We start from the raw sequence: 26,922 nt of genomic DNA, 5'->3' as shown, positions 1-26,922 counted from the left end.
AGTATGCTCATCTATTGCCATACAGCACTGTGCTTATATTATTCCACTGGTCTCACAGACCTCCAGCATCCAAAGGCAGGTTGTGACCTCTTAATACTTCCTCTGCTTTTAGCCTACATACCCTAAACCTGTGCTTCCAAAACATGGGCTGTGGGACATGCTGCACCTCTGTAAGAGTTAGTACACTCAAAAGATAGTATTTTAACATTTCAAAACACAAACACAATGGAAAAGCTTTGCCTTACAACCACAGACTTAGAGCCGCTGCACTGCACAGAGCAGCAACACACAGTGTAGCTTTGGCAGGGGTGCTGAGCGAGCAGCCCAGCCTGCTTGTGTTGTTTCAACGGCATTATCAGATCAGGGGAGCAGGAAATGTGGTGCATCACCCATTTGGACACACAGTGGTCAGCTCCCCCATCCCATTAATGTCACCCCTTGCCCTCTATCCAAAACAGAAAGAGCCTTTCCTGTCAGGCCAGTGCGACATTCGCTGGCTGGTAAAGTGGCCTCGCACAAATTGTCGACTGTTGAGGCTTCGAAAGTCCTGCCTGTTCCTCCTACATGGTCCAAGTATTGCTTGCAGTGTAACACACCTAACACACCTCCCACTCCTACATCCCCCCCAAGACCTGTTTCCTGGTATGACTGTTCAGAGTAATAAAAAACATCCTACCTCTCAGTAGCAGCGTTTAAAAGACAATGGGAGTGCCTTAAACTGCAGTGCCTGTAGATTATACAGTAAAATAGTACCTGTAGACCATATGGTACAAATACAGTAAACCACACTGCAAAAATAAATTTGAACTAATCTTATATTAAGATGAAACAATCTATTTGGGATTGTTTTTAGTATGAGGAGACTTAGCACTATTTCGAAACATCATTTTGACTTAATTTAGGAAGACTTTGAAAAGCACTGGCAGACAAATTTGCTTGTTTTCAGGATGAGACGGCTTAAAAGAAGTCAAACTCTTCTTAAATTAGGACAAATGATTTTACACAAAAGTGCTAGGTAACAGTGTTAACCAGATGTTTTGCTCTTGAAATAAGATTGATTGGTTAGATTGTATTAGATAAGCCATTTGTGTAGTGTAATGTCCAATTTAACCACAGGATTGTGCTCCGTTTTACTGCTGATATTTTCTTTTTTTTAATATTGTCTGTGCTTTTGGACATGTAAGTTTCAGTTTTGTTTTTTACAGTTAGTGACCTTTATAATGCAATGATATTGAGAAATCACATTTCTTCCCTCTTTGTTCTTGTTACTGCACTTTGTACTGCCTTGTAGATAGATAGATAGATAGATAGATACTGTATTGATCCCCAGGGGAAATTCAAGGTCTCAGCAGCATACATACAGCACAAACACATTCTTTAACAGCAGAAAGAGTAATTAAAGTATATAATATAAAAACACAACTAAGCAGTAAGGACAGTAGAAGATAAAGAATATGCTAAATATACTAAAATACTAATTATACTAACACTTAATACAATATATAAAAATATACTAAAATACAAATTACAAAAACACAAATTATACTAACTAACACTTAATCTAAATAAATTCTAAAACAGTATCCACATAGTGGTGATTAATAAATCAGAGGCGCTTGCAATGACTGAGGCAGGGACTGAGCCTGTGATTCTCTGTGCATAGTAAGGTATGGTAAGGTGCTCTAAGGTGCTCTGTGTGAATGAGTGTCATGGTGGTAGTGCAATGGTGATAGTGGTCATGGTGATAGTGCAAATGAGTAAGTCAACAGTTCAACAATGCAGAAATAAAGTAAAGTAAAGTCTATATATCTATATATTTAACTATTTAAGAAAATGTATAAGTGTGGCCACAGTTTGGCTGTGGCATGGAGGGGGGGGGGGGGGGGTGATGCATATGTGCTAATGTGCTAATATAGCACGCAAACAGTGAGGCATAAAGACAGTGGTACAAGTGGCTAGTGGACAGACAGTACCAAACATGGAGGGGGTCAAGAGGCAGGCAGACAGACTATGCAGAGAAATCGATCTCTCCTCTTCCCTTAAGTGAGGCATTGAACAGTTCAATGGCCCTGGGGACAAATGACTTTCTCAGTCTGTCAGTTGTGCAAGGCAGTGAGCGAAGTCTCCAGCTGATCAGGCTCTTCTGCTTAACAATAGTGCTGTGGAGTGGGTGACACTCATTGTCCAAGATGTTGATCAGTTTGTTCAGGGTCCTTTTGTCAGATAGTGAAGTGATGCACTCCAGTTCAGCTCCCACTACAGAGCCAGCTTTCCTTACCAGCCTGTCAATTCGCCCCACATCCTTCTTCCTTGTGCTTCCTCCCCAGCATACTACTGCATAGAAGAGGACGCTGGCAACACCAGACTGGTAGAACATCCTGAGGAGCTTACTGCACACATTGAAGGACCGCAGCCTCCTCAGGAAGTACAGCCTGCTCTGCCCTTTCTTGTAGAGTGCATCAGTGTTGGCTGACCAGTCCAGTTTATTGTTCAGGTGGAGACCCAGATACTTGTAGGTGCTAACAACCTCCACATTGACCCCATCAATGTGGACTGGTAGCAGAGTGGGCTTAGACCTGCGGAAATCCACCACCATCTCCTTGGTCTTTGAAGTGTTAAGTTGAAGATGATTGAGTTTGCACCATTGCACAAAGTCCTCCACCAGGCTCCTGTACTCCTCCTCCTGCCCGTTCCTGATACACCCCACAATTGCAGTATCATCAGAAAACTTCTGCATGTGGCATGATCGGTGTTGTAGCAGAAGTCAGTACAGGGTGAACAGGTGAATGTGTACAGGGTGAACAGGACTGGAGAGATCACAGTTCCCTGTGGCGCTCCGGTGCTGCAGATCACAGTGTCAGAGAGACAGTTCTTCAGTCTGACGAACTGTGGTCGCTCGGTCAGGTAATCTGTAATCCAGGTTACCAGGTGAGCGTCCACACCCATCTGCAAGAGCTTGTCTCCCAATCTGAGGGGCTGGATGGTGTTAAAAGCACTTGAGAAATCAAAGAACATGATTCTCACAGCACTTTTCCCCTTGTCCAGGTGGGAATGTGTCCTGTGTAGAAGATAAGTGATGGCATCGTCTACGCCCACTTTCTTGTTGTCACATATCCAGCAATAACCAACTAAACTCATGTGCTAATGAAAACACTGGTGTTCTTATAAATAAAACTGACTTGGAACCACATCATGCAGTCAACCTCATCAAGTAGGCTAGTTCCCCATCTGTTTCTGCTTCTTTATAACTGGCTTTCATAGTGGATGATTTTATAATTTATTGTATAGTGAACATTTTACATTGTACCACATAAATCATATGAATTAACCTAGATAACCATTAAATGGATTCCATGGATGCCTCCACCTGACCTTTTATATGGCAAATCATGTCTCCTTGTCACCCACTATAGGCCATGGGTAAGTTGAATATAGGCATCACATCACATCACATCTCATATGCACCCTCACTCTCGCTACAAGACATGTTATAGTTTTATTTGAATATGTAATGTTAAGATGCCGTAAAGTGTTGCTGTGGAAAGTCCTTTTATGTGACTCTCTGGCTCATTAAATGTCCCCATAGTATTACTGCATCGGACAAAATGTGCAGTATGAGTGGGGAAAACCGATGAGACGCAGAGACAAGTGTGTGTGTGTGTGTGTGTGTGTGTGTGTGTGTGTGTGTGTGAGAGAGAGAGAGAGAGAGAGAGAGAGAGAGAGTGTGAGAGAGAGAGAGAGAGAGTGAGAGAGAGAGAGTGGTGGTGCTACATACACAGTGCACTACTTACACTGATACTGATACTGATACATACATACACACCCACGGATACTTCCCACATCATCAGATATGCTTCTCATTCTTCTGGCTTGACCTCAACACCCACAAGATCACTGCTGGAAATTATACTACAGGCACCAGCGTGGAATAATACATGACTTCCCCCTCACTAGTCACTAAGGAAATGCATAGCCTATGCAACATCCATGCACAGGACAACATGTTTATGATATGGCTACTACAGAAATAATAATGATAATGATGAATACTGTAAGCTTTTCCTTTGAGTGAGTTGGACTGCAGTCAGTGTCACTGAGAGTGACCTAATCCTCACCTCTGTGAGCATCTCGTCCCATGGCATCTCGTCCCATCCCTAATCTCGAATACACATCATCTTCCATTGTTTTGCTTGCTGTTTTGTTGCACTTTGCACATCTGTTTTATGGCCATTGCTAATGAAATGGACGTTAACTAGCCCTTGAATTATGTCTGGTGGTGAGCAAAAGATGAAAGCTGCAAACGGTCAATTGTACAATCTCTTGGTCACTATAGTTATCATTAGGGAAGAATTTCTGAGACCTCAGTGAGAAACTGAATGAGGCCCACTGTACATAACATTGTTTCTTACATTCTCTAGCTGAAGTTGAACTTTCTTATTTGACTGTTTGACTGTTTGAAGCTTGCAGGCTTGCACATGCTATAAATACACACAGTGCACACTATAACCAAACAAGGTAAAGAGATACATGGAAAAGAGTAACAGCAAGCTAAACATAAATTACACAAGATTTGTTGTGTAGGCTATACTGTGGTATGTGTGTGTACTGAGTTTTATTCTTCCGGATTGTTTATTATTGTGTTTTTTTGTGTGTCAATGGCCGCATGAAGTTGCTCGAGGTCACCGAATACTGTTGGTGGGGAAAAAAAGAAAGAATTCGGTGCTACCTAATGTGAGTTATGCTGCTAATGACTAGTGAAGCCAGGCAGCTATAAAGCTATGCTCATGGGGCCTGTGCCTTTGGTTTCTTGGTGTTTTATGCCCCCAACGTTGTCTTCAAGGCAGCGTTGCCTGGAAGGCACTAGGGTTAGGCATGGGTTAAGGTTAGGGTTAGAGTTGGGGTTAGGTTTAGGATAATGTGCCTTTAAGTCAGCGGTGGCAGCGCTGCCTGGAAGACGACGTTGGGGGCATAAAACACCATTGAGCGTGCTTTTGTGCCTCTTCAGCTCAAAATGTCCAGTGTTATGCAACATGAACAGAGATACTACACTTGTTCAACAGTAATTGTGAAGAAACAGCGTACATCCTGTGTTTGTAGCTTAGGCTGTCACCAACCCTTGTTTTCCTCGGTCCCTTCCTGTCAAGTCCATACCACAGTGAACTCATCTTCTTTCTGAGATTAAAATATGACGTTTTTTTTCTAAAAAAAGATTATTGAGCATTGCAATGGTTACACAGCGAGGGAAATACGTATTGAACGTGTCAAATTGTTTTTCATTAAGCAGATCAGTTTGGCATCTTTCCGATTTGAAATTTGGAGCCGTTCGCCAAACGAACGGCCAATCAGCGTTGGTTTTGAGGCAGGTTTAGAAAGAAATAATTAGATAGTACAGGAAATATGTTGAAGCTGTTATTACAAATAAAGACTTTTCCACAAAGTATTTAAGAAATTTTAGTAGATGCGCTTTTTTTTTTGCTAGTCTGGCCTTGAATTTCTTATCAATAGCAAATGTCCGAGCATACAAGGCTAAGACTAAAAGTACAAGCAAGAAATTACCAGCATTTATCATATTAATTTCATACATTATGAATATGTATTTGTTAGTGTGATATTGCAACAAATATCCTACAAAATCAAAGATCATCAACGTCTCATAGCTAGAAAATAAATAGAAGAATAACCCAGAAAATAACAGAAATAAACATATAAACAGGAAAGGACAATTGTTCAGCAATGGGTTGGGCTTCACTGAGAAAAGGAAGGAAATCAGTCTGATACCATTTTAGGCTACTAATCAAAAGCCTCTCACTGTCACTTTATGAGAACAGGAGCCACACATATTTCCCTCTTAATCCAGGCAAGGTGTCACACAGGTAAGCATGTACCTTGGTTAAATTCTTGTTTCTAAAAACATAGACTTCAGGTAGCCTGTTATGTTGCTATTGTTGTCTTTTTTTAGATTTGAAAAAAAGGTTGCTTTTATGTGATCTACACCATAGTCCCTTGTTATATAATTGACATAAGTCACTTTGGTTGAAAATTGTCTGCTAAATGAATAAATGTAAATATAATTCAATAACAATTTGCATAGTACAGGCCAAAAGTTTGGACACACCTTCTCATTCAATGCGTTTCCTTTATTTTCATGACTATTTACATTGTAGATTCATCAAAACTATTAATGAACACATGTGGAATTATAACAAAAAAGTGTGAAATAACTGAAAACATGTCTTATATTCTAGTTTCTTCAAAGTTGCTATTTTTTTTTTATTTAATACCATATTCAACAAGCCATAACTTGACAAATATTCATCTGTGGGCCAAATTACTTTGCATTCATTCATAGTTCGATGCCTTCAGTGAGAAGCTACAATGTAAATAGTCATAATTTAGTGACACCAGTCGGCCTGTAGATGGCCGGAAACAGTTTTCTGTGAATATCTCGAGAACTGTTGGGCCTAGGATGACCCAATTATTTTCGTATTTTGGTCTTCAGGCACTATGTCAACTACATATCAGCTACACATAGGCACACACACACACACACACACACACACATGCGCGAACACATGCGAGCACACACATACACATAAAAACACACACACACACACACACACACAATGCACAAACTCATTTACACACATAAAAGTTGCAAGAGTAGGGGATAGAGTAGGAGATGGAGACAAATTGACAAGAGTTATTTATTTTTGCGGAGTGAATGTGCAGGGTCATATTTTGCCCCCCTTTGTGGTTCCTCTAGTTCATATTAATCCAGTTCATTCATACTTATGCTCGTCACAACAGGTTTCGAAATGTGTTGCATTTTGACAAAGCTCATATTCATGTAGTAGTAATGTTAATTAATTAAAAAGATATAATGCAAAATAAGCTATCCATTTTTATGACCGCTGCATAAGATGGGTCAGTTTTTTTGTTCCGGATTCGTTTTGAACCTCAATCCTCAAAATATTGTAAAAAAAGGCAAATTAATTGGACAAAGAATCCATTTATTAAAGCAATAAAGGGGGAAATATTCAAGGGGGATGAATACTTTTTATAGGCACTATATACACAAAAGAAAACACACACACACTCATTTACATACACGGAAGTGGTAAGAGTAGGGGATGGAGACAAATTGACAAGCGTGATTTATTTTTGCGGAGAGAATGTGCAGGACTGAGCGGAATATTTTGTACCGCTATGCGTGCATCTAGTTATTAACCTACTTTGCCTACTAACCCAGTGATAATACTTTCAGTGGTGGCTCTGTAAAGTTCTTAAGTAATTGCTGAGGTAGCCTAAAGTACTTCAGGCATCTGAGGTGAAAAAGATGCTGGCGTGCCCTTCTCACATGTTCATCAACATGTTTGGTCCAAGTCAGATCTTTAGAAATATGACAACCAAGATATTTAAAACTCTCTACCCTGTCCACCTGAGAGTCGTTGATCTAGAGTGGTAACTTTCTGCTGATCACGCCTGAAATCTGTAGACATCTCCTTAGTCTAACATTTAGAAGTAGGTTGTTGGCACCGGTTTGAAAGTCTGTTTACCTCGTTCAAGTAAGCCTGCTCATTGTTCTTAGAAATGAGGCCAACTATACTGCTGTGTCATCAGCAAACTTGACAATGATGTTGGAGTCATGTACTGCCGTACAGTCATGTGTGTAAAGGGAATACAACAGTGGACTTAAAACACAGCCCTGTGGTGCTCATGTGTTGAGGGTGAGGGATGCATGTTTTGTTTAAGCACAGCCCAACATTTGAGATATTTACCATTTGCGCTCGGACTCATAATGTGTTTGTGTGTGTGTGTGTGTGTATTGCAGTTAGCCTATAATGAGCTTGACAGATAACCTTCTGCCTGACTTCCAGTGTCCCTGAGGCTAATTGTACTAATTGGTAAATTGGTAAAAGGCCACGGGTAGGTCTTCTCAAAAGGGCACTTTGGACATAAGGGACAAAGGGGCAGGTGCCCCCCTTCCCCTCTGCACATGCCTGTTCGAACTACTTTGTATGACATTCTAAATCTCTCTTTCATGTCTGCCTATCACACATCACATGCAGCAAAATGAGTCAAGTCCATGATATCCTTTTTGTTGGTGGATCCATGATCTCAGGTACTTATCTAAATGTATACAAATCATTGATATCAACAGTTTGGTTACCATGATTACATTTTAGAGATTAAATTAATGATCTGTCTACAGGCAGAATTAGAATTCTTATCAGCCTCATCCCCATAGTCATCATGGGTTTGGGTAAGCTCTGAACCAAGCACACTTTTAATATATTTTTATATTCTTTGACTGGATATAATTTTCCATAACAATTTCCCATCCCTCTGATCCTATTTCTCTTTCTCTCTCTCTATCTCTCACTCTCTATCTCTCTCTCTCTCTCTCTCTCTCTGAAAAAGGGGCCAGGCATTTCCATGAGTGTCCTAAGGAGCCCATGGTGCCCATCTTCCTGGTGGTGGGGGGCAGCGCCTCTGTGACCCTCCAGCTGCTTCCCTTCTTCTACTGTCGTGACCCAAAAGATGTCCCCAACATGCTGTGCCGCATCTGCAACTTTGTGCTCTATGTCTTCTGCTTTGTGTGGTTGATCGTAGGTAAGGGTGGACATGCTGGGGACTTGTAGAGAGAGGAGGAAAGGGATCAGAGAGCAATTGAGAGATAGAATGCTATGTGTAGGCCTACAGTTGGATTATAATCACAGAGTTAGCAGAACTCTGAACATGAATGGAGTAAATATGACGTAAAAAGAAATTAAATTATGGTTGTAAACTATGATAGATAATCAATTGATATGGGAAAAGAAACAGAAAGAAATGACTGCTGGTCATAATGAGAACAAATTGAATTGAACACATTGACAGAGTGGCAGAAATTCATTGACTTAGTAACAACACAAAACACAAAATTAACAAACACAAATTAGATTTTAAATGTATATTATGTAAATATTATATTTCTAAAAATAGAAAAACTCATGACTGACATTGTTTTTCTTTTGCTGTTTCTGCAGGGAGTGTTTTTGTGTACAGAGCATACTTGCCTGACTTTGAGTCCCGCCAGTCCAAGCATTACTGTGACAGGATCCTGTACCTAGTCACTCTCTGGTTCACCACCGGCATTTATATTTTCATTGTGTTGTTTATGATTTACTTGTTATGCAAACACCTATTTTGTGAGTCCTGAAGCAGTGAAGCTTTTTTTTGTATGTGTGTGTTCATTTACGGTGTTTTGACTTTTGCTTTGATTTTCACAAGCCCTGATCTTGGCAGCGCAGACTTTTCATTGTAAAGAAGAGGATCACAGACAGTCTGCGGGTGGGCAGTGGTAGCATTGTGGTTAACGTGCTGGGATAACATACAGTAGTCTGAAACGTTGTGGGTTCAATTCCCGGCTTCCACTGTTGTGCCCTTGAGCAAGACATTTAACCCCAAGTTGCTCCGGGGACAGTGTAGTCCCTTGTAATAGAATTGAAGTCCCTTTGAATAAAAAGTGTCTGCTAAATAAATCAATGTTAATGTGAAGTCATACTGTGTCTTGCATGGCCAAAACTAGAATTTAATATAACATGAATATAAATTTGATGGATTGCTGTCAATAAACTTCATCCAGAACTTTTAAGTGACTAGATCTAGTTACCTCCGATGCCAACATCAGATGGTCACAGAGTTTTGACTGATGGTCACACAGCTTTTACCACTGTGCCAAAGTTGCACAGGCACAGTGCTTTCTTCACATCAAACCACAAAGAAGGAAGAGGGCCGTGGTGCAAACTGTGTGGCCTGCCAAACTGTTATGCAGCACCCTGGACAGTAAAAGCATTTAACAGCATTTTCAACGGTCTGCTAGTGTCAGGTGAAGAGACATTATTTACCTAAATGGGGAAAAAAGGAGGATTTTTCAAAGGAGATTTTCATGTGAAGTTTTGGGAATTATGGTGAATTGCAGGTGAAATTTGATATAAGGATAATCACATACAGCGTTAAATGAGGAAGATGGACCAGACACAAAGATCTCCATTTCTAATGGCAACAATAGGTAACAACTTAAAACATGTATAACAAAAAAGATAGCTTATGTTGATCAATATTAGATTAACCCTAAAAGCAATGCCTTTCTACTTTGCAGTTGTAGTGAATATAATCCTATGGATGATACTCATAATGGCCATAGGGATGGGTAAGTATTTCATGTCATGTTTGTTTATATCTGTATACAAACAGTGTATTTGGATGGAGGACTATTAGAGAGAAAGAGATTTTGAACTATTGCATGAATCAAGGACTTGGAGTAAAAGTTCATATTTTTTGCCTTTTCAAAATGAAACCAAACTGAGGATTTCACCATTAGAAATGCATTTACATGATGTGCTTGATAATTCTAAAGCTAGATCATATGAATACAGATCATAGATGTGACCTTATACAGTCATATACTCTTAGTTGGTCATTTTTATATCACAGATGAAAGCCTAGTCTGGCAAGGAAAAATCAGCAACAGTTACAATGACGTGCAGTTAAGGGAGAGATAGCATGACTTTGCATAAAGATCCACCAACTGCTTTAATTAATCAAGGAAACAGTCAGGGTTTAAGTATCCCTAGGCTGATGGGAGATAGAGTAGGTCATCATGTGTGCCCCACACTGAATTAGACCCTGATTAGTTCTGGCAATCTGGCAATATATCTGATAGACAGTAACAGTTAGTTACTGACAAAGGGAATGCACCCATGCAGGAGAGCGAAACACTGCAAAATCATAATATTCCCCCTTATCTCCCTTATCTCCACACACTGGCATACACTAATATACTCAGGCACAGTACAAGAGCAGAATGAAATAAATGAGTCATCTCATGTGTGCAAGAACACATAACAGAAACATCAGAACATAAACTGCTACTGAATATAATACTATCAATATAATTGATATCATTCCAATACTCCCAACTCCCAGGCACTATGCATCTGAATGACTGCCCCATCCAACGGAACATTCCAGTGTTTCTCATAGTGACCGGGGTGGCTGGCCTTCTTTCTCTGATGCTGGCCTACACCAAAAACATATTACAAGAAGGCGGGATCCACTTGCTATGCTCCATATGCAGCATCATCTGCTACACCTTCCTAATGTTCTGGCTTATTACAGGTAAGAGTGTGGAGAGTGTCGAGTGTGGAAAAGCAGAGAGGGAGACATATCAACACAAACAGAGAGCTTATGATGTTTAAAAACGGACTTCTTTATTGAATCACATTAGATTAGATTTAACTTTATTTTCATTGTGCAGAGTACAAGTACAGAGACAACGAAATGCAGTGAATCACATCACAAAAATCACATGAATCACTTATCATCACATCCACATCACAGTGAAGGAGCACCAATAAGCACAAGGGATGCTGGTGGTTTGGGGGCAAATTGCACATGCACATGGCACCATTTCAAAAATAATCTACGAGGCAAATGCACAGGAAATTACACAATAACAGCTTCAAATTTGAGGGTTACATTAGAGGAAGTAACTTGTCATAGAAATACCTCTGTGTATTCTGTCTTCCACAATATAGTCAGGACAGTAAAATATCTAACAGCCCATTTGCAGTATATAGAACACTCTTTATATAGTGCACCCAGAAAGTTCAGTTTTCACCCTTTCAAGTTTTCCACATTTTGTTATGTTTCAGATTTATCTTAAAATTGTTTTTCCCCCCTCACCAATCTACACACAATGCTCCAAAATAAATGATCAAAACACTCCAAACACCTGTTTTGTTGTGGAACAAAACAGGTGTTTGGAGTGTTTTGTTAATTTATTTTAAAAAAATAAAAGACTGAAATATCCATTTACAGAAGTATTCAGACGCTTTGTTATGACGCTTGAGTTCTTTTCGTGGAGTACTGGAGCATTGTGTGTAGATTGATGAGAAATTTTTTTTTGTATTGAATCCAAGATGAGTCTGAAATATAACAAAATGTGGAAAACTTGAGAGTCTGAAAACGTTCTGGGTGCACTGTATACTCTGAATACTCTGTTCTTTCTTCTTACATTTCAGGAAGCAAATGGATCTACTCCTTATACCCACCAAACTACGACCCTCTGAATAAGGACGGCTATTGCCAGAAGAAACTGTACCTCTTTGCGTTTGGGTTCACCTGTGTGGCTGACCTCTGCCTGTCCCTGGTGCTCACCTGTGCTGTCCTCCTCCTGCTCGTCAGCTGTACAAAAACCCTCCTCCAACGGAGACCTGGACTCTCCACATATAACAGGACATACACAGAAATCTGATCATTTAGTGTACAACAGTGTTGTTATCATTCATAGGGAGTTAAAATAATCAGTGCTGACAGATGTACAAGTATGTTATGTTTTTTTATGTTATCTTTTTATTTCAAACTATCTAAGTGCATTATTTGCCATGTTGCTTCAAGGCATCACTCCCTCGGTCTCATCCATCATGCACAAATGTTCCATTAAACAGTTGTGGTTGACTGCCTTTGTTAGCGAGAGTGTGTGAATACATTTAATGTACATATTCTGCTTGTTGTAATCACTCTGGAGTATGTCTGTATGGCTATCTATCTCCTCCATCACAGATATGATAATCTTTGGTTCAATTAAATTAAAAAAAGACAGCTAAATCCTCCTCTCCTTCTGAATGAGTTAATCACTCAAGAAGTTGAGTGGGGCTGGGCAGGCTACGCTACATGTTGTGACACATGAGGCATGGAGCATTGCCTCAATGAAAACACAGGCTGTCATTGGCTCAGCCCTCATTACACAGCATTTCAATAGAGCTCAACAGTCCCACCCCTCCTCCGAGAGAGCTTAGTTTCCAGAAGTTTCCCATTCATTTCTCAAATCGACGTCTAGCAAAAACTTAGGCATACAACATCCATGTTGAGCAAAAAAACAGAAAAACAAAAAAAGACAGTTACAAGACTGTGTACATATTTTAGTTTCCGAGCGACGGAACTACTCATCCCATCAGCCATCGCAAATTATACATTCTAACATAACGATAGTTTAACATGCTTACTTTTGAATGTACACTCTTAAAACAAATGTGTTGTCCCTATCTGGACACAGAGATGTGTTAAAAACAACACAGTGTTGTCAGTGTTTTAAGAGTTAACAAGATGACTAACTTCCTACAGTTTCCATTGAGTAAATTCAACTTTCATGGTGAGAAAAACACTGGAATCACACATCACTCAGACTGTAGTGCTTTAATGTGAAATCTCAAACAAAACACAGTTTTCTCAATACAAGATAGATACCCCATGAACTTTTGGATACAAGGATACAAGGATACAAGGAAGTTTATTGTCACATGCATATAGTTACTGGAAGTAAGAAATGCAGTGAAATTATGTCTGGTGTCAGCCTATTTGCGCATTAATGGGGGGGGGGGGGGGGGCACCAAAAAGGAGCACCCAAGAGCAACAGGGGCAAGGAAAAACTCCCTTACCAAGGAAGAAACCTTGGGCAGATCCACGGCTCAAGGGGCTAACCCAACTGCCAGGGGTCTTGGTGTGTGTGTTGGGGGGATGACAGGGGAGATGGGATAGTGTGCTGTGTATGTGGGGAGAGGGCAGTGTGCTGTAAGTATGTTGGGGCTTCCTGATGAAATAATGTGCTGTGTATGTAGGGGGGGGGGGGGGGGGCAGGGACTTACTATTGCAAGCAGAGTACTGTATGTATGATGTATGTGAGTGATGACAGTGAAGATGTGTGTGTGGGCGGGAGGGGAGTGGAGCAGTGACTGTGTGTGTGTGTGTGTGTAGTGTGTGTGTGGGCAGTGTGCTGTAAGTATGTTGGGGATGTGTGTTGGAGAAGCTTCCTGATGAAATAATGTGCTGTGTATGTAGGGGGGGCAGGGACTTACTATTGCAAGCAGAGTACTGTATGTATGATGTATGTGAGTGATGACAGTGAAGATGTGTGTGTGGGCGGGAGGGAGTGGAGCAGTGACTGTGTGTGTGTGTGTGTAGTGTGTAGGTGGGGGCAGTGTGCTGTAAGTATGTAGAGGATGTGTGTTGGAGAAGATCCTGAAGACAATGTGCTGTGTATGTAGGGGGGGGGGGGGGGGGGGCAGTGTGCAGCAAGTAATTCTATATTCTATATGACCATACAATCGCTTAGTCATGTCATAGCTGGTTTTAAGTCTACCATGGCTAACATGGATTTTATGGCTTAAACTCCAGTTGTCAATGGGGAAATTGTATTGAATTCTTACTTCCGGAATCGGCGGTGGGCGGAACTGTAGAGTTCTATAGACCCTTTCAACAATAAAAACAAAAACAATGCTTGAACGTTCTATTTGGGCCCCAATCTACTTCCTCTGCATTAAGATAACATATGGAATGTTAAAAAGGAAGTCTTGTGGAGCCAACTATGATGCTGATAATGGAACTCTCTTGAAAGGTTCCATATGCTGCAGTGTTAAGGAAGTGGCATGCTCCTCCGTCTGTGTCCCCTGCACGCGGCGCGTGACGAGAATAGTGTCATCAATGCGGCATGTGGAGGGTGTCGTGTGCCTCCCAACAATTAAGACCACGTGTCAATGACGCACGTCTTCAACGCGCGCAAATGTGCACAGAGGAACATACCCCTTCCTTTAGGGGTCTAAGGATGGACCAAAGACTGCAATTCTGTGAAACATAGTGACATATATACTGTAGGATGTCACATGTTTATATAGTCTTTTGTCTGTATGACAAAGACATAAAAACTGACCAACATCACAGTTTAACAAGATATTTCTAATAATGTAATTAACAAAAAATCTAACAAACCCTCAACTCAGTAGTAATAGTCATCTTCCTAATGAGCCTTCCGGGATTTTCTCAAAACTCAAATCAGGGTACTACATATGTCTATTCTGCATTACAGCATCAGAGTATACATGTAGCATCGCCGGAGGATGAGTTATGATTTGACAACATTATTTGTTCACTGTATTGTAGGTGCCATTCACTTAAATGACGGCCCACTGCAACCCAGCATCCCAATCCACCTTATAGTATTTGGTGCGGTCTTCATAGTCGCCTTAATCTTGACTGTTGTTGTTGGTGCTCTCTCTGAGTGCATACAGTATAATGTGCCCTGGCTGATGCTTACTTTATTTCTCTCAGGATGCAGTTGAGTGGTCTATCTGGGCAGCTTGTGCGGTCTCTACAGGTGAGAGATATTTTTAGTTACAGAGAGAGAGAGAGAGAGAGAGAGAGAGAGAGAGAGAGAGAGAGAGAGAGACAGAGTGTGCGTGTGTGTGTGTGTGTGTGTGTGTGCGAGGTTGGGTAAATGAGCTGCAGCAAAAAGGCTATGACTGAACAAAGGCATTTGCAGGACAAAAATAACTGCTGTTGGTTTACGTATTGCCATATGCTCAGCTGTGCTAAACGTCCAGTAGCCAATGTGAATAAATTACTATCTTGATTCAGATAGTGTTGTCTAAATGTACATATCCACACCACCGTGCCACCACTGTGCTTAAAGCGAAACTCTGCCAATTTTTTCACATAGATCTCTGTTTCTTGAGTTCACCTCGTGTGTCTAAAACTTTAGGCTGCCTGTTATGTGCTATGTGTTGCAACTAACTGAGTTTGTCTTGTCTTTGTCCTCTTCATATCAGTCGACACGAGTCCTGGGTGAGAGAGTGTGTGTGTGTGTGTGTGTGTGTGTATGTGTGTGTGTGTGTCTGTGCTGGCCAGCTGATATACAAATCAATCTGTGACAGATTGTGACTGGGAATACATAGACAGATGCACCTGACTAGCACATTGTTTTTGTTTCCCCTTCATTAGAGAATTATTTTCAACTTTGTTTTTATTTTTCTCATATATTGGTTTAAATTCTGATCCATTAGTTACTGAACAATTCTCAACAATTCTCAATTCTTAACTTGCCCTGAGGAAGGCCATTTTGGGAGACTCCCTCTCTCCTTTGAGCTAGTCCTTTTCACAAAGGTAAATGATATCCTGATGGCACCCTTGTTACCGGCAGTATGAAAAACACCAACACACTTAACCATATGGTGCAGATCTTCTCTTGACTTACCTGTCAGCGCATGTGTGAGTGGTTGCTATCTGGGACTATCTCTGCCGGTCAGGGAGCCAGTGTAAAGGCAGAAAGATAGTGTAGAAAAGAAAGTATTTTTTTACACGTTGTTAAAGTTAAAGATATCTTAATTCAACGAATTCAAGGTCTTGTTAGATGAGTCTTAAACTCTATTAAAGAACCATTTTGATGTTGACAGTATAATCCATTAAACCTTTCACTGAATTCGACAACATTCTCATCACCTTGCTGTTCTTGTGTCGTCCAAATGGTGGTCATTCACAGTCCTAGCTCTCTAAACAAACAAAATGCCTGAAGCCAAGCTATTCACAAGTCCAGCCAATTCCAACAACACAGGTTTCAGGGACACGGCAGAGAGGGATTAAAGGCTGTTGAATTCAAATATCAACAAACCCTTCACTAGGATCAGTGGCTGCACCTGCACCATCTCCCTTCATAGAGATATTTTATGACAAACTGTATCCTACATGTTGACGTGTTTGATCCCCTTACTTCCATTTGTTTAGAGTGACTGGGTTTTCTTAGTTTCTCCCCCTGCTCATCCAAGACTCCTCTGGTCTCTCAGGACTCTTCAACTATGGCTTCTGGGTCATTGTGTTGTACATTCTTCTGGTTTTGATGCTGCTGTGTGGTGTATACCTTGCTCTCAAACTTTTAGCCTGTAAGAGTACCCTTCAGAATGGGCCATCCATTCCCCTGGAATGATGTGTCAAATGTATGAAGAAACGGCATGCTTTTTCAAATCTCTGAATTAACGGAGTGCTAAATGGATTTAAAACCTTGTTAAGGTTAGAGAAATATGCTATGCTGTTCAAAAGTATCACTTGTTGTTTATGTTCATGTGTCAAATGGGATGCATTCCTTTGACTGACACGCGCACACCAAAAAGAGCGCCCAGCGTGGACTAATGACGCAAACACGATGCCATGAACTGGACTGGACAAACAGCAGCCGCTTCTCAACGCTGGGTCATCCTGAACTTTCATAATCGGTGAAAGTAATCCTCGTTTGTTTACAAGAAGAGTATTGAATTCGTATTGACCTGTAGCTGGGACACTGTTAAAGCAGCAATATTTTTATGAGACTCGCTCATACACAAAACCTTTGACGGATTAGCCTGCTTCCTTACAACAATGGCTGGTGAGTGGATACGATTCATTTCCATTTTATGTCGAGCATATGTATGTATCTGTGTAGATTTGACATTTCTGATCATGCAGAGTGATACTGGAGACTAAATAACTCCGGTGGTAGAACCTTGTAGTAAGTGGATGTGGATGTTGTCAGTGGAATGCACTGCTCTTGTAACGGCTCACCATATTTCCCAAAATAAATCAGGTCACATTCGAAGACATTCCTGCATTTGAAAGAGGTCATTTATTTAGGTTGGCTTGATTTTCATGAATATTACTAAACATGCAAATGCTAAAGTAAAACTAGCATAGTTGCATGCTGTTTGTTTTTTTCCAGTTCAATGACCGCGCTTCACAACCCAATACCTAAACAGGAAAGAGATCATTATCTACCTGTAGCTGGCTGCTCTGCAGTGTAACACTGTATCCGTATGTTCATTTTCACATGGCTCGTGTTCTCTGCGGTGGCTGCCGGTCAAGTTGCAGAGCTCGTCTCCAAATGCTTGCAGGCACGCGACATGGCGTACTGTCCATACAGCCGGTTCCCGGTGGGAGCCGCAATCCTGACGTCAGGTGGCACTATTATCACAGGTAAATTGTGCAGGTACTAGGCTCCAACCGAATGTCGCACTACTACGATCCTTTTAAAGGTATTCAAACGTGTATGTTGGATTTCTTCACTTTTATTTTTTTATTTTTTATTTTATTCTGACAGGTTAGAAGTTATTAACTGTCTGTTGGTAGTGTATTGGCCTTGTGAACCTGTTGCCATACCATTGTACCTTTGTGAAGTGTATATTGAGATATTGAGGATTTAAAGATCTCTAAATAAAGAAGTGCATTACACATACCACTATACAGGTTGCAATGTGGAGAATGCTTCCTACGGCCTCACAGTATGTGCAGAGAGGACAGCTATCCAGAGAGCTGTGGCAGAAGGACACAGAAGTTTCACCGCCATCGCTGTCACATGGTAATACAGCTTTTCAAGTCATGACACCACCTGCCACTGTCATTTCCCGAGAGTTAACTATAAAGTTGACAGCTAGTGAATGATAGTCATGAGCCTTCACACAAGCCATGTAAAAACAGGTCAGCATCGGATTGGTTGAAAGCTGCCATGTCTGCACACAGCTTGTTTGAACACACACAAACTTTATTTATCTGTTCACCGTTACATCACTTCTATCAAAGTGCAAAGCCTTTATTAAGGTTGTTTTCCATTCCTAGAAGGCATGGCCTTTTTCTGCTATTATTTTGGGTTTGGAAAACATTACCTCTGCTCTCAATTAATGTGTGACACTCGTGAGTTCTAGGCTCAGATAATGAATGAATAAATGAATCAGTAATCAATGAACAAAGAAAGAAAGAAAGAAAGAAAGTGTAGCTTTAAAATATATGAATCAGAGTGACAGCAAGGAGAGCAAAGCAAAACACAACAATCCGTATTACCCCATGCTGTTGTTGAGCTAAAAGAAAACATATACCTTACACATAAAATTGCATGTAAGGACACAATGAAAGCATGTGAGACTATGCGATTATTATGTAATAATTATTTTGTAATTGCATTGAGCTAATTCTTTGTACAACTTTTTCTTTCTCAGTGACATTAAAGACAGTTTTGTCGGTCCGTGTGGAGCATGCCGTCAAGTACTCATGGAGGTGAGGATCAGTCTTTTATTAAACAGGAATGGAAACAGGAATTTTGAATGTGAAAACTATAAACAAGAGATTTTAAAATAGCCTTGCTTGACAATGTAACAGGTGACAATGTGTTTCTGCAGCTGATGGTTTTTGACAATGATTAAGAACGGGACAAGGCATAAACATAGACTACTTTCTTGCATTATTATTTTCTAGTTACTTTTGACATTCAACATCTGTCTATTAGGGGAGACCGGGGCTGGTTGGAACACTTTTCACTCTCGGTTATATTTCTCCGTCTTACAATGCATTGAAATGGTCAAATTGTGATTAACTGAAAGCTTGGGATCTCAGCTACAAAATGTATACATTCAATGTCAACAAATGATCCCTTGTTTTGAGTTATATATTAAAGTGGTGTTGTGCACATGTGCCAACCTGCCCCATGCACGGGGTTGGTTGGCACATGTAGTCGGGGTTGGTTGGAACACCTATGTTATAGTCCTTTGCAGGACCCCTTTTGGTTTTGTTTAAAGTGCTCATCTATATCACTGCCTGTAGGGCTTTGCTGATTTCTTTTCTGTGTGTTTTTCTTCAGTAGGGCCCACCGTCAAGAGCAATTTGGTCCCTACCGATTTTTACTTCAAATGTTTAAAAATGTCTGAAATGCTTCCTAATGTAAAACTATGTTCAGTAATTACAATAACAATGTTAAAATAAAGATTGATGATGTTTTTATGTGTAAAATACAAAGTTTATAGATTTGTCACAAAATAGCCATAGGAATGTATGTGCTAACCAACCCCAAAATCAGTGTGCCAACCTGCCCCGCCCACATTAGGTCAAACTTTTTTGCACAAATGCTGTTAGCCTGCTAATATCAGTCACCTCAGGTTTTTAAACTTCATTTTAAATTACAGATGAGTCCCCTAGCAATCAATTATAATGATAAATAATAATAATAATAATAATAATGCTAAATAATATTTGTTTTATATCCCTAACTATTACCCTAGGATGTATTTAGTGGGAGCTGCGTATTCTAAGTTTTGACACTACAAAACCAAAAAGTTGTTCTCACCTAAAGGGTTAATGACCTGGAGACCAGTTACATACGTGAGTTTACTCTACTCAATAAGGCCATCAGTTTAGTGTTGGAATTTTGTTGCAGCTCCCTCTAGTAGCCTGGATATTAACAGTGTTTCAACCTGCCCCTGTTCCAACCAGCCCCGGTCTCCCCTACTGTACTCTCTCTGGTTGTTAGTTTATATTCCATCTTATAACTTATATGGTACTTGCATTCTCATGATTCCCCAAAGTCTGGTTATACCCTGGGGTGAGTTGAGTCCTAAAATGAGAAGGATGTGTCAAGTCTAATTGATGATGAAAATGACCTTATTTTTGCATTACGAGGCGAGTTATATGGCTGTCTCCAGCCAATTGTGCCTTTTTTGTCATTTTGCATCAGTAGGCTTGATTGTTGATTGGCTGCTGTGTGGAGTCTCCAGCCAATAGCACAAGGAATTGAACTTTGGTGTTACACATGTGTATTCTCAAAATCATGGTATTGTCATTTCTTTTTAACATAAATTACAGTCTATGGACTGCACTCTCTGAAAACAAAACCATGTGTTTGTATTTGAACTTAGAAAAACTGTTCTGATGAGCTAGATAGAACAGCAAAAATGCTACAGTCTGAAGTTAACGATCGCTAGATTGAGTGAGTGCCCCCACAAACTACCAGCTTGCTCATAGAGAAATGATCTGACTGAATGGCCAAATATTGTGTCAATTTTTTTTTAAATTCGCTTCAGTTGTCTAATGCGCTTATTTTCACCGAGTTGTCCCAAACCGGAAGTGACTGTGAAGTCAAAATAACTGAAATTACCTAATCATCTGTCACAGACTGTCAGTCAATCATCTGTTCAATGACATTGTTAATGACACTTGGCTCACTTTTCCCCTTCTGTGTTCTATTTCACAGTTTGGATCAGAATGGGACATTTACCTGACCAAGCCGGATGGATCTTACAAAAAGACCAGCCTGAAAGAGCTTTTACCCCTTGCCTTTTCACCAGCTCATTTAAGAGCAGACATGATTGTCAAACTATGAGAAATACGTAGACTTTTAATTAATTTGTTATGTACATAATTTCAAGTCCTTAGCCTACTATAGGTTAGAACTTTTCTCAATGGGGCCACTGTAAAATATGGAAGTGCCATTTCAAGTTGTTTCTTTTTTATATACAAATATAATTCTGTACTGTAGCCTACCTGTTCTAGTGTGACACATGACTTTATCTGTTACTGATGTTTGCAGGGTTAATGTTGGTTGATGGTTAAGAGTGTGACAAAATCAAGAGAACATTTTCACTGGGCTACTTTTACCTTTAACACACATGTTCAACACACATCCTCTAAGGTGTAGTTATAGTTTGGAATAATTCTCATTATGTGACTATAGGCAACATTATTTGATTAGGATAGGCCAAGTTTTTTTTTTGTTCAACAGCCAAGACTTATGTTGTTTCATGAAAAAAAAGAAACATATTTGTAGGCCTAGGACTAGGCCTAGGCTACCTGATGCTATGTAGGCTATGCTATATATTTGCTGAAATAAATTCACAAATTAAACGTTTAGAGTGTTTATTCAATTGAAGCGAAATGCATTCAATATAAATTCATTCATAAATAAACTACAGAAAAACAATGTTATGATGAGTTACGGTAAAGACTGAGTCGTGTGTATTAAGATGATTACGGGTATTTCCAGGGACGTGATTACGCACGTTTCCGGGAACATGGAGGCTGTTGTGACAGATACCGTAGCGCCAGAAGATCTGAAGGTATATCACAATAATTAGAAAGTTAATGTGAGTTATGATTAGACTGGTGAATTATTTAGAATACGATGTACTCTGTGTAATGTTAGACCTCCTAATGTTTGAGTAGCCTATCTAACGTTGTGGCGAACTTGTAAAGATCAGCATCGTCATGTCACGTAGTGAGATGATGTCAACAAACTAGAAACAAATGTTCATGAAAGGCCCTCAAAATCAAAACCACGCTTCCAGGGGTTTTACTCTTATTTGTAACGCTAATGAATTATTGAGATATCGATCTTAGTTAACTGGGCTATGAAATGGTGTGTTATGTTAACATCACGGCCTGTCAGCATGAGTTGAGAGTTGACGATCGTGGTTGCCAGAGCGCGTGATCATGGTAAACTTTTTAGGCTAAACATCAGTGCGCTACCTTCTCCCTGACAATTTACAATTTGCATATTTTTTTAGAAATTTGAAAAGAAATACAATGCAGAACTGGTGAAAGGACCTGTTTCCAAGGAAACTCAGTTTGAGTATGCTTGGTGTTTGATCCGGAGTAAATACTCTAACGATATCGTGAAAGGAATTCAGCTGCTTGAGGGTGAGTAACGCACAGATGTGATGAGTTACAGTTAACAGAGTAGTCAAGTTATTTAAACGTACTAGTTATATAGGCTACCATATTTAGCTGTAGGCATATACCCTGAAATTGTGTCATTGAATCTACTGTTTAACATAGGATTTGAATGAATTGGTGATGAATTGTGCTGTGTCCAACTGTCATATTCGTGTGACTGGATTGTCGTAGAGCTTGTTCACAAGAGTCCAAAGGATGACCAGAGGGACTTTTTGTTCTACCTGGCTGTGGCAAACTATAGACTCAAGGTGAGGGTGGTTCATGTGTATGTACAAAACGTGCTAGCCTACTTTGCATGACCAGTGTTAAATTCAGACTGATTTCTGTCTTTCTTTATTCATGCTTCCTTTTATGTATCTAAGGAGTATGAGAGGGCACTGAAGTACATCCGGACTCTGCTGAAAAATGAACCAGGAAATAACCAGGCCATTGAACTGGAGAAACTTATCGATAAGGCTCTGAAGAAAGGTGAGGTGGGGTAGAGGGATGCTAGTAACCTATAAATATAGTACAATGGCTAATGTAACTGTAAAGTTCATGGTAAGTCAATATCTGTGCACCAGAGTGGTTATCTACCCTCATGTTACTTTACTGATACATTTCTGACACCTACCTTTCCATGAAGAAGGAGCTTGTGTATAGAACAAACCTATTGTGGTGCTAAGGAAGCAGACATTCAGTGTATCTGTGTGGTAATCAGTAAGTGGATTGCTGTTTAGGACTTAAAGGAACTATCTGGAGTAAAATGCACTTTAGATCAATTTACGGATGATTGGGAGTACATACGTTGAGTTGACATCAAAATCATGTCATTCGGATGTGTTTTGAGAAAGTTCGATTTTACCGTTTTTAGTCAAAACTCGTTAGCCTGGAAGTGACCCGGGCATGTCTTTTTGCCGCTACAAAACGCTACATGACATGATTTTTATGTCAACTCAATGTATGTACCCCCAATCATCCATAAATTGATCTAAAGTGCATTTTACTCCAGATAATTCCTTTAATTATGTGCAAATGTAGGACTTATTTATGAGCAGTGTAAGATGTTCATTTTGATAGAATTTTGTGAGGCTATGGGTAGAAAGTAACTAAGTAGAAAGTGTGTTTTCAGGTAAATAGACCGGTACCTATAAGTCACTATGTTATCTTGAGCCTGCCTTCCCCTTATACTTCTCTTATGGCTTTCTCTGCTGCAACTCAGTTTATCCTTATGCAAACATTGCTGTTTATGGCTGAAAGGTGCTGAACATGTGCCTCCTTATATCTTCCTCTTTTTCCCCCCTCTTAAGATGGTTTGGTCGGCATGGCAATTGTAGGCGGGATTGGCCTCGGTGTAGCTGGATTGGCGGGCCTAATTGGCCTTGCGGTATCAAAAGGAGGGGCCAAGTCCTGAGATAAGAGAAGGGACCAGTGGGACCCAATAACTGCCAAGTCATAATGGATTCACCCCTCGGCTTTCCTTCTAACCTCACTATCTCCCAGAACCAATCACAGCATTCAAGAGGTGACCTGACATCACAACAGGATAATGCTGAGATGCCTAGCCGCTAAAAGGACTTACTGAACTCACTGAATGCGCCCGACTTATAAACTGATTCTTCAATTCAGGATTTTTTATTTCTTTTTCATTATTTACTCTAAGTGTTTTGACTCACTTATACAAGTTGTGCTATTTTCACACATCACTTTTTTCTCTAAATATTTTCCCCATTCTTTCTTTACTTTTGTATTTATTTTTTCACATACAAAATGAGGGAAGCAGAGAGGTGTATATGTACTACACAGCATACAAAGGAAGCAGGCCAGTGAGAACTTACTATACAGCTTATGAAAGTAAAGCACCTTACAATTCAGTTATGGCTTTGTGTTTTATGTGTTAATCCACCTAAATAGTTTTGACTTGTGGTGATGATGCCATACTTCATTAAACCAAACTACAGCTTGTTCATCGGTTTCTGTTTTGTCACTTCCTTCCTTCCTGCCTTCCTTGAATGACCTGTTTTCAAGCACCTTAATTGGGTCTCTGTGTATCGATCCAAGATTCTTAAAGTAGGTCTCTCATCTATTGACCAAAGTTCTATTTGCTGTCCCTTGTCCCTGACTGATTTGTCCATTGTCTGTCTTTATCTAGTGTTGACATGAGTCGACCCACAGCAGAGCGTTCCTCCTCCGTTTCCAAGCTATGTGCTTATGTTTCCTTCTCAAGCATCTTCAAGTTTGTTTACATTAGGTGACGGCTTGCTTTCATCTAATTGATTTCAGACAGAATCTCTGATGGATAGGTTGTTCCAGATAGTATCGGTCTTGTAACGGACTCTTTCGGGGCACGTGATTAGAACTTTACAACACAAGGGACTTGTGGATTTGTCGTTTGTTATATACCTTTATTGCTCATCATGAATGTCACTCATTAACTCCATAACTCTAGTCAAACAAGCCCAACACGGTTTGTGTGAACAGAGAGACCTTCAGAGTGAACGATGAAATAGCATACATATATAATTTAATTTCAACATATTTAATTTAGCTATTTTATCTTAAATTGCCTCAAGTTAGAGAACTTACGGTCTAATAAATGGGTTTTCAAGTCTGTTATGGATAATAATATGGATATGACTTATTCCATTTGCCACCTTTCATGTTACATTTTACTTAATCCACATGGACATTATTACATAATTCTACATTTACAAGAAATTTCACGGAAAGAGCCAGTGAAAGTGCGTCATTCTTAAAAATCCCCATAAAAAACATTTTAAAAGGCTGTGACTTGTCACGGCTATGTTTAACAACCCATGAAACAGAGCAGCAGGTAAATGAGGGAGGAGATCGAAATAGCTTGGGTAAACAAGCGACCCATAAAGCCAGATGTTTATGATGGGGCAGGCTTCATGTGACGGTCTGGCAGGTCCATCTTTATGCATGCAGTACAGAGGTTGAGATTCTTAAAAGTGTGATTGACATGTGTACACTGAAAAACTATATTGCCATATCATTTTCACATGGTGTGAATTTAGAATGGGTTATGAAAATTAAATATGCATTAGCCTGCTATTATGGCTGTAGTCAATAGAACAGAATTGCAAAGATATTAGAGGACCATATTGTTATCAAAAAATCAGTATCAAAGGTTGTTGGCTTCTCTGTGCTCTGGGCCAATTCAAAGAGGATATCCAAAGATACAGACCACAACACTGACCTATACACTGGTTTCTGTGTGTATACCCCTGTTGTCTCAATGATAATAACATCTCATTTCAGACTATATTTCAAAGTTTGACGTTCATTTGGATTATTAATATAACATCGTATTTTGTCATTTTTTGCAATGACATGCATTCCGTTAGGGATATTAAACATATTTAACATTCTCTAACCATCGTGATTTCGAATTGGTGCCGTTTTCAGCACAAAAACTCATTTTATTATTTTGCTCTTTTGCATTGCTCTATGCTGTTCTATGGTGCTTTCTACCTCTTGGTTGCGCACGCATGTTTTCGTGACGTTCCATAGAAATCCATGTATATATTTTAATACTAGCAATTAGGACACAGTGTTATCAGTATTTACATTGCACATATATTACATACTGCAGGTATAGGGTACTTGAACAAAACAAGTTAATTAACAGGTTAATACTGTACCTGATTTGTACTGATATAACTCTACCTTGACTGTAAAAGCTGGTTTGTACAAATTCCAAATGTCTTACGCTTCAGTTTAAAAGCTCATATATCAAGCAATTCTGAATGACCAAGGCTATATGTGGAATCAAAAAGGACAGGACAGTCTATCAATCTCATAGCCTGTTCCTATGTTAGTGTTATTTCCTTGTTCTGTTAAATTTGTCAGGTTTCACTTGACAAATTGGTGTACTCACTTGGCATAGTCTGCGAGGGAGTGCTACCTAGAAACGCATAGGAATGTCCCACGCTGGGTATTGTAGGTTGGAATCCCAACAAAGTATAATTATGCCGCGGACCTCCATGGAAACACAGCAGCCCATAATTGCTATATACCCATGAGATGAACTGTGACCATGCTTATGACAATATGGACTTTAATTCAGAAAACATGTGTCTTTTTTGAAAAATCTAACTGCATGCAGAATATCTTTTTTGTTTGTTTGTTTGTTTGTTTGTTTGGCTCCAAGTGTCCATATTTTCCAGAAAAGCTTTTTCAGATTTTCAGAATTTAATTTTGCAATTGGCTGTTCGACAAACCATTTTGAACAAGTCTGTTCTGAAGAGTTGTTTTGTGCACTTTCATAGTCTTTAAAATGGTTATCAAGAATGTTGTCAGGATCTTCATGTGATCCCTTTTAATCATGAAAAGAAAAAAAAATACAGTAGCCTATTGTGGAGCAAAGATGATATACTCAGGCAAAGAATTACCCCTCACATTGGTGGACTGTTTCTAAGTTCACAATTTGTATAAGACATATCATGCATAATGTAACATATATTTCCTCACCCCCTTCATACTATCATCATAATATAAACAAAGGTGTTTTTTTTATTTATTAATGACCAGCAAATTTAACCACATTTGATTCTGGTTGCACACACACACACACACACACACACC

At 39.8% G+C, this 26,922-nt stretch overlaps 2 protein-coding genes and 1 long non-coding RNA gene across 4 annotated transcripts; all 3 read left to right on the top strand.

Moving 5' to 3' along the window:
- The first annotated feature begins 5,792 nt into the window (after positions 1–5,792).
- On the top strand, positions 5,793–12,568 carry LOC121690489. Its single transcript, XR_006025089.1, has 8 exons — positions 5,793–5,873; positions 8,070–8,122; positions 8,213–8,263; positions 8,422–8,613; positions 9,030–10,054; positions 10,145–10,195; positions 10,972–11,163; positions 12,069–12,568. It is a non-coding gene; the product is annotated as an uncharacterized LOC121690489 (long non-coding RNA).
- Positions 12,569–16,980: 4,412 nt separating this feature from the next.
- On the top strand, positions 16,981–21,507 carry zgc:103586. 2 transcript variants are annotated; one of them, XM_042071046.1, is made up of 5 exons: positions 16,981–17,233; positions 17,713–17,817; positions 18,088–18,199; positions 18,834–18,891; positions 20,858–21,507. In XM_042071046.1, exons 1-5 carry the CDS (start codon positions 17,227–17,229, stop codon positions 20,984–20,986), a joined length of 411 nt encoding a protein of 136 aa, XP_041926980.1. In that variant the 5' UTR covers positions 16,981–17,226; the 3' UTR covers positions 20,987–21,507. The 2 variants fall into 2 exon arrangements, with proteins under 2 accessions (XP_041926980.1, XP_041926979.1); XM_042071045.1 differs by having other exon boundaries at positions 16,984–17,233; positions 17,707–17,817.
- Positions 21,508–21,639: 132 nt separating this feature from the next.
- On the top strand, positions 21,640–24,281 carry fis1 (fission, mitochondrial 1). Its single transcript, XM_042070938.1, has 5 exons — positions 21,640–21,719; positions 22,167–22,299; positions 22,507–22,583; positions 22,698–22,803; positions 23,625–24,281. Exons 1-5 carry the CDS (start codon positions 21,675–21,677, stop codon positions 23,726–23,728), a joined length of 465 nt encoding a protein of 154 aa, XP_041926872.1. The 5' UTR covers positions 21,640–21,674; the 3' UTR covers positions 23,729–24,281.
- The last annotated feature ends 2,641 nt before the right edge of the window (positions 24,282–26,922 follow it).

The sequence above is a fragment of the Alosa sapidissima genome, chromosome 18 (genome assembly GCF_018492685.1).
Source record: "Alosa sapidissima isolate fAloSap1 chromosome 18, fAloSap1.pri, whole genome shotgun sequence".
In the NCBI taxonomy this organism is placed as follows: Eukaryota; Metazoa; Chordata; class Actinopteri; order Clupeiformes; family Clupeidae; genus Alosa; species Alosa sapidissima.
This window is presented reverse-complemented; position numbering and strand designations above follow the sequence as displayed.